A 7,586-nucleotide genomic window follows, 5' to 3' on the forward strand; every position below is an offset into this window, starting at 1 on the left:
TCATTTTCAAATTAACTTTTATTTGAAATTACTCTTTTCCACAAGTATTTTAGGATCCTAGTACAATAACCCATTTAACCAATGTCCCAATACCAAAATTTCTAACAGCAAGTTATACAATTGTTCTAGGTAATAAATAAAGGTTGTCCTTCAGTGATTAAGGGAATACTTAAGTTTCCGTAAATTCAACATAAAAATCACACTTTAAGTTTATAAGGTTTAACATGTAAATTCAAATACAACATATCTTATAGGAATTACAAGCTTTTAATTTCTAAAAGGTGACTTAATTTTTAGGTTCAAAGTTATATTATTCAAAAGAAATGTCCCACCTTTTCTCCTAGGGCTTCTACACTGAACTATTCAACTGTTCCATGCCACTCCAGACACACCTGACATGACTGACCTACTGAAAGTGTTATTTGTCTTCCCCCAAAGAAGATTAAAAGGCAGTTTGTCATAACCACAGATTTCTAATGTCTACTACAATTTCCATCAGAAAAAGCTTTCAAAAGATGGTTTCTGTCCTCATAGTAAGAAGTGAATCCTCTGTAAAGGCAAAGAAGACCCACAACGCATACATAACACAGCGCTCCCTCCCTTCTACTCAAGATGTTCAACTACTGAAGACAATCACACACCTTTCGAGTATAACGAAGGTGGAAAGAGACACAACTGGCCACACAGAGATTAAATAAACCATTTTTTTTTGTTTTGTTTTTTAAAGGACTAGGAAGCATGGAAGCTTGGAAATCCAAAATCAAAAAGAAGAAAAGCAAAGTTCTTGGGGACAATCACTCCAGTATCAATAGCGTCCTGAAACAGAACAAAAACAATTAATTACAGTCTGACTTGTCCATTATCTTTCCAACTATTAACGGTGATCATATATTCAAATATCCCAAAATAAACCACTGCTTAGAAAGATGGTTTCAATTCTACAAAAGTAAAATTTACATACTTGGGCTATAGGAACGGGATCTTGATCGTGACCTGTAGCGACTGTAGTAAGGAGAGGGCGACCTTCTTCTGTAAGAAACGAGAGCTGAATTAACACATCATACAACCACAGAGTCAGGTGAAAAGTACAAACAAACAACAAAACAAAACTCCCTAGCCATTAGAGTAGTGCAGGCTTCTAATCTCAATACTTGGAAGACAGTATCTGTTAATGGAGGCCAGGCTGGTTTGCACAGCCAGTTCAAAGCCAGTCAGAGCTACATGATTGAGACCCTGTCTTCAAACAAACAAACAAAACAAAAACTCAACATATTTTTAAGCAGTACTAGGGATTAAGCCCAGGACCTAACACTAGAGAATCACAGCCCTAAAATGTGACACTCAACAGCCCTAAAATCTACTCCAACCGAAAATATATAAAATCTACCCCAACCGAAAATATATAAAATCACCAACCAGGTCAGGCTTAAATGATCCATCTTTGTCTCTCAAACAACTGGCACTACCCAGCTACCATATCCAGCTCAAACATCCAGTTTTTATTCATACATACTCAACATTAAAGTGCTAAATATACTACTATTTTACAAAGTATAGATATCCCAAATTAAAACATTACCTGTACCGGTAATCATAATCTTCATATCTGTCATAGCCTCGATCATATCCTCTATCGTAGTAAGAATCTCGTCGTCTACCACCTCCTCCTCCGCCGCCACCACCACCTCCTCCTCCACCACCTCCACCACCGCTACTACAGAAAAAAGAGGAAAGGTAGGTTATTATCCGGATCATCTAATACAAACTGCTGGGACAAGTTTGTACTTGAGAAGTAACCTCCCCCACAATCAAATGCCCTCACACATCTCACTTTGCCAATGCCCATGGTGCTCTGCTCTGGCTCCTAATGCTTTCACAGAACTCTGAAGAGATGGCTCAGCAGTTAAGAGTACCTGAGCACTCACTTAAGAGGCTCACAACAGCCTGCCACTCTAGCTCCAGGGGAGCTGACACCATTTTTCAGCCTCCAACAGTATTCAATGTGCTCATGTATACCCTCCCCAACACATATTTAAAAACAAAACTTTAGTCACAGCACTTAGAAGTGCAGAGGCAAGAGGACAAGCCAGTCTACAAAGAGTTCTAGGATAACCAAGGCTCTGTAGACAGTGTCTTTTAAAAGAAAGAAGACTGAAATTAGACAATAAATAACAGGATGGAAAGTACAAAGTAAGTGCTAAAACTATAAACCATGCCTAAGAATACCCAAAAGGCAATGAAAACATAGCAAATATAGAGGCTGGAAAGATGGGCCAGTGGGTAAAGGCACTTGCTACCAAGGCTAACAAGTCTGAGTTCTAGCTATGGAACCTACATGGATGGCTACCACAAAATTCTACAAGCCATATATGCCCTCTCCCTAAAAGAAATATTCTTTTTTCTGGTTTTAAGAAAAATAAGTATTTTTTAAAAAAAGATTAAATATATAGAAGTTTAACTAAACTAACTCTAAACATCAGAGAGAATGACTCCACTAATACTATGTCAGGATCTAAGGTGTGACAACCTTTGGGGGTGAATTTAAGTTAAGCCCTCTTCCTTCCTGTGTTCTAAATAAGGGATACTGCTTCAAGTCTGGTTTTCTGCAGGTCTTTTACCCCCTGCTTCTGCCTCCTTTGTATTCTTTACAAGGATTGGAGCCAAACCACTGTGCCCAGCAAAGAACACACACAGATTTCGCTCACTTGAGGTATATGCATGAAATAAATGTAATTAAGTATGTCCTAATTTGGGTCCTCTGTGGGACAGCAAATGTTTTTAATGATGAGCCACCTTTCCAGTCCCCGAAAATGAATATATACTGGTAAAAATAAAATGATACAGAAGGGAGGAGAATGTAGATATGTTTTCAATTTCCTAGTCAAATTTTGAAATTATTCCACTTCTAGAGAGTAGCTTAGTCTTAGATAAACTGGCTTTATTTGCTTTGCAGTCTGGGACCTACACCCAAGCCCTAAACATGCTAGTTAAGTACTCTATCCCTGTAAAATCCAAAATCTTACTGAGTTGGTCTGCCCATGTAAATGCCTGGGGTAGGTGTGTGGGCTCTCTTGGTGATAGAATAATCCACACGAATTCTTCTACCATCCAGCTCCATCCCATTTGCTCTTTCCATAGCCTACAAGAGAAAAAAAAAAAAAACAATTCATAATTCACTAATCTTGAAGCCATTTTTAGCTAAAATTAAGCATGAAGTATTTATAATCCAAATAAATCTACCTTGGAAAATAGCACAGTAATGCAGCTTGTATAGGGACCGTTGGTATTTCCAGAGCTTGGTACTGTTCAGAACCTACTTAAGTTGCCCAGACATAAAGCCACTAAGCTCTGCTTCACTTACAAACATCTCAGATATTCAGAGCAGTGAACTAAGTTTAACCTTTAAACTTTTGTTTATTATAACCTCAGCTGACCACCTAAGACCAGGTTATCAATGTTACCACACACAGCTTGGGAATTAGAGCAGTCCTTCTGCCTTGTACTGGAATTACAGGTATGCACTGCCGTGCCCACCCTAACCTACCTCTATTCTTGCTCTTTAGTTTGTACTTCAATATTTGTTAGTAAAACTAGGTACCCAAAAAGTGATGATTTAAAGGGACGCAACAATTGTAATAGTTTGTACTCCTTTGTTCAGAATTAACAAGTCTAAGCCAATACTGCCTCCTAGGGATTGCCAAGTGTAAAGGAACATAGCCTGTCTGTTTCAGCTTTTCCCATTGAAAGTGGAGCTTGGAGGAATGCAATGATAGTAATTCTTTTCTTCCTTTTTTGTCCCTATTCTACCTGCCTAGATGGATGGCTGTACCCATCCTCTACCCACCCACCCACCTACATCTGCTTCTGTTGATAATTACCTCCCAAGTGGTGGGGTTTAGTCATACTATATACCAAGCCTAGCTCATATCCTAACTGAAATAAAGTAACTTAAAACAAACAAACAAACAAACAAACAAAACAGGAATAAGTAAGCCCCAACATATACTAATAAAAAATAAAAATGTTCTGATAACTGAGAAATCAGCGTGCCTATTAGATTAAAAAAAATTACAAACTTAAAAATCATCTAATTTCTTACCTTCAGTACCTCTAAGATCTGGGCTTACTGAGTCTATGGTCTGGGGTCCCCCACTACACTACAGGATTCATCCCCGTGTCCTTTCATCCTCGGCTCTCAGCATTATACATATATATGACATGTGCCACCACGCCACCACGATAAATATCCACTCAGCCCCAAATGCTATTATAGGGTACTATTTTTGAAGTAGACACCAATTTTTATTATGATCTATATCAATTTATGTTTGAATTACAGAATAGAATAACAAGTATATTAAAAAATTAGAAAACTCACTTCTGCATTTGTACATGGGGAATTAGACTAAAATTAATTTAAACATGAATATGGGTTTATTTTTTTTTTTAAAAAAGAACACTTATACACACTGTAGTTTTTAGCATTAACTTGTATAATTCACTTCATAAGGTCAGATTTCAATCAGCATGTAATTAAAACTGATTTTTTAACCGAGACACTGTGGGAGAGTTCCAATCAGGTCATAGAATCAGAAGGCATGTTTATAGAAATGTACATCAATTATTACTCTAATAAATTACTCTGACAGTAATGCTATTACCAATTAGAAATCACATAGTGCTAGTAATACTGTATCATTATGCATACCAAAAATTCTTTTAAATAAAAATTGTAAAACCAGATTTACCTCCTTAGAGTCATCTATCCTCTCAAAATACACAAAAGCAAATCCACGTGACCTCCCAGTTCGCTGATCATAAACCACATTAACACCACTCAGAGGTCCATATCGAGAAAACACTTCACGAAGATCTCTCTCTGTTGTATATAAACTGAGGCCAAATACTCCCAGGCAAGTGTTAGGATCTGGGTTTGCCTGTTGAATAAAGGAGGAATTAAATTTTAATTAGAACTCAATATATACATGAAGATCTTTTTTGGAATATACTTTATAATGAATTTATAGTGATCTATAGCCTGTCTAGCCCAGCAATTTTCAGAATGTACCCAAAGAATTCACCTTTCCCATGTCTAATCCTTCACTACTTATCTGACTAGTTTTCACTCTTACCAGTGACCTCAGTGCTGGAATTAGCCATGCACCACACACCCAACATTATGTGGTGCTGAAGGTTGAACCCAGGGCCTCCTGCAAAACAGGCAAACACTCTTCCAGTTCAGTTACATTCCCAGCCCTCAACTTTCATCCCTTCAAAGATCTTAGGAGCCAAAGAGATGGCTAAAGAGATGGTTAAAGGTACTTCTGCTCTTGCAGGGGCACCCCAGTTCAGTCTCCAGCACCCAGAGGGTGGCTTGTAACCACCTAGAATTCTACTTTCAGGGGGTCCAACACCTTCTGACCTCCCCAGGCAAACATGGTGCATATAAATAAAGAAGGCACTCACAAACACATTTAAAAAAAAAAAATCACCCCTTTCTTCCATGTATCTGTCCATGTGCATGTCCAGAGGGCAGATGGGACAATGGATCCCAACTCTGCTCCTAAGGCAAAGCACTTTAGTGCTCTTAGCCACTAAGCTGTATCTCCAATGAACATTTTCATTCAGTAGCAGGATATCCTTTGAGTGTTACCAGGATCCAGACGTGGATTATTAAATACTGACACACAGTCTATCATGGTTGTCAGCACCTCTGGCATCATGTAGAAGCACACCAGATAAGAACTTTAAAGTAAAGCAACCTGGTTGAAACCTGGACTCTGTTACCTATTCTTTAAAAAACAGATTTACATCTGTGTGCACCTATGGACACACTTGTGCTATTCAGGATACCAATGTATACAATGTAGATTTAGCGTTAAACTCCCATCAGGCCTGACAGCCAAGTCCCCTGATCCACTTACTGGGCTGTCTTGCTGCCCCTAAGCCAACTATTGAATCTAAACAAAACACTTCAGTGTCTCACATCCAAACAACCTGTCACATAGATGTTAAGAATACACATGTTAGCAGAAGAGAACAGAAAGGAAAACTACTTAAGAGAGATCAGCACAGAGAGCAGGCAGTTACACATATAGGTTGCAGAAAGAGAACAAGCTAGACAGAATGAGAAGGCAGAAGATTAAAACATATTGCCAAAGTTAGAATGAGGCCAAGCAAACCAATTCAGTTTGAGGGCTGGGCAGTGGTGGCACATGCCTTTGATCCCAGCACTTGGGAGGCGGAGGCAGGCGGATTTCTTTTTCTTTTTTTTCGAGACAGGGTTTCTCTTTGTAGCCCTGGCTGTCCTGGAACTCACTCTGTAGACCAGGCTGGCCTCGAACTCAGAAATCCACCTGCCTCCGCCTCCCAAGTGCTGGGATTAAAGACGTGTGCCACCACAGCCCGGTGCAGGCGAATTTCTTGAGCCTGGTCTACAGAGTGAGTTCCAGGACAGCCAGGCCTATAAAGAGAAACCCTGTCTGGAAAAAAACAAAAACAAAACAGTAAAGACAAACAAACAAACAAAACAAAGAAGCCAGTTTGAATCAGTGTGGAGGAGTTTTTATTTTTTTAGCCTAGAAGCCAGAAAGAACTAGGAAGGGGTGAGCTTATTCAGCAGCAAGTCTCAGGCTGAAAACATTCTAGGCCTAAATAAGATTGTACAAAGGTCAGAAACCTCATAAAAGCAAGTTTAAAAAAAAGCCATGACCACATAACCAGGAGAGAGAAAACCAAATCTCCATGAACTCTTACACACATACCCTGCTGCCAGTGTGTCTTCTGCGATTAGACATTGGAGAGTGACTCCGGCTCCTCCGCCGCCTATACTCTGGTGTATAGGACCTACTCCGAGATCGTCTCCTATGAGAATGTGACCTGGATCGAGTGTAGCGTCTATGAGAATGCCTCCGTGACCTTGACCTTTGAAAGAAATAAACTTAGGTAAAATACAGGGTTGGAAAGATAGCTCAGCAGTTCAGAGTATTTGTTGGTCTCCAAAAAGACTCAGGTTTGGTTTAGGATGACTTATAACTTTAACTGTAGTTCCAGGAGATGACGCTTTCTTCTGGTCTCTGAGGACACTGCATGCTTGTGGTACACATTATAAGTGCTAGATCAGGGGCTGGAGAGATGGCTCAGCGGTTAAGAGCACTGGCTGCTCTTCCAGACATCCTGAGTTCCATTCCCAGCGACCACATGGTGGCTCACAACCATCTGTAATGGGATCTGATGCCCTCTTCTGGTGTGTCTGAAAATAGTGACAGTGTACTACATAAAATAAACAATTCTTTAAAATCAAATTCCCTCTGCATTCTAGATTCCATACAAATATGACTGTTTTTAGCTCTCTGTCTTTCATTTTTGTTATGCTGAAACAATTGAGATATGTTTCAATACCACCTTTGACCTGGGAAAATGAAAGATTTTTTGGGAGTTGGGAGAGACGGCCTGCTTGTTGAGAACGCACACTACACTTTGGTTTCCAAAACAACTTTCTGTAAGGGATTTCATCCTGTCTTTTAGACTCCACAGGCACCTGCTTGTGTGCAAACACTTATTTTTACTTACATACATACATACAT

General features: G+C 39.4%; 1 protein-coding gene across 1 annotated transcript in view; it reads right to left on the reverse strand.

Moving 5' to 3' along the window:
* Tra2a (transformer 2 alpha homolog) overlaps nt 1-7,586 on the reverse strand; it is a 20,676-nt gene continuing 13,090 nt past the window's right edge. The window contains exons 3-8 of the mRNA XM_028790037.1: nt 6,765-6,924; nt 4,749-4,937; nt 3,024-3,139; nt 1,580-1,714; nt 962-1,029; nt 1-816 (exon numbers count right to left, since the gene is read on the reverse strand). Of these exons, the coding sequence (XP_028645870.1) occupies nt 806-816; nt 962-1,029; nt 1,580-1,714; nt 3,024-3,139; nt 4,749-4,937; nt 6,765-6,924 (679 nt within the window). The 3' untranslated portion in view covers nt 1-805. The remainder of the gene's footprint in view (nt 817-961; nt 1,030-1,579; nt 1,715-3,023; nt 3,140-4,748; nt 4,938-6,764; nt 6,925-7,586) is intronic.

This window comes from Grammomys surdaster, unplaced genomic scaffold (genome assembly GCF_004785775.1).
Source record: "Grammomys surdaster isolate TR1022 unplaced genomic scaffold, NIH_TR_1.0 125861, whole genome shotgun sequence".
Lineage (NCBI taxonomy): Eukaryota > Metazoa > Chordata > Mammalia > Rodentia > Muridae > Grammomys > Grammomys surdaster.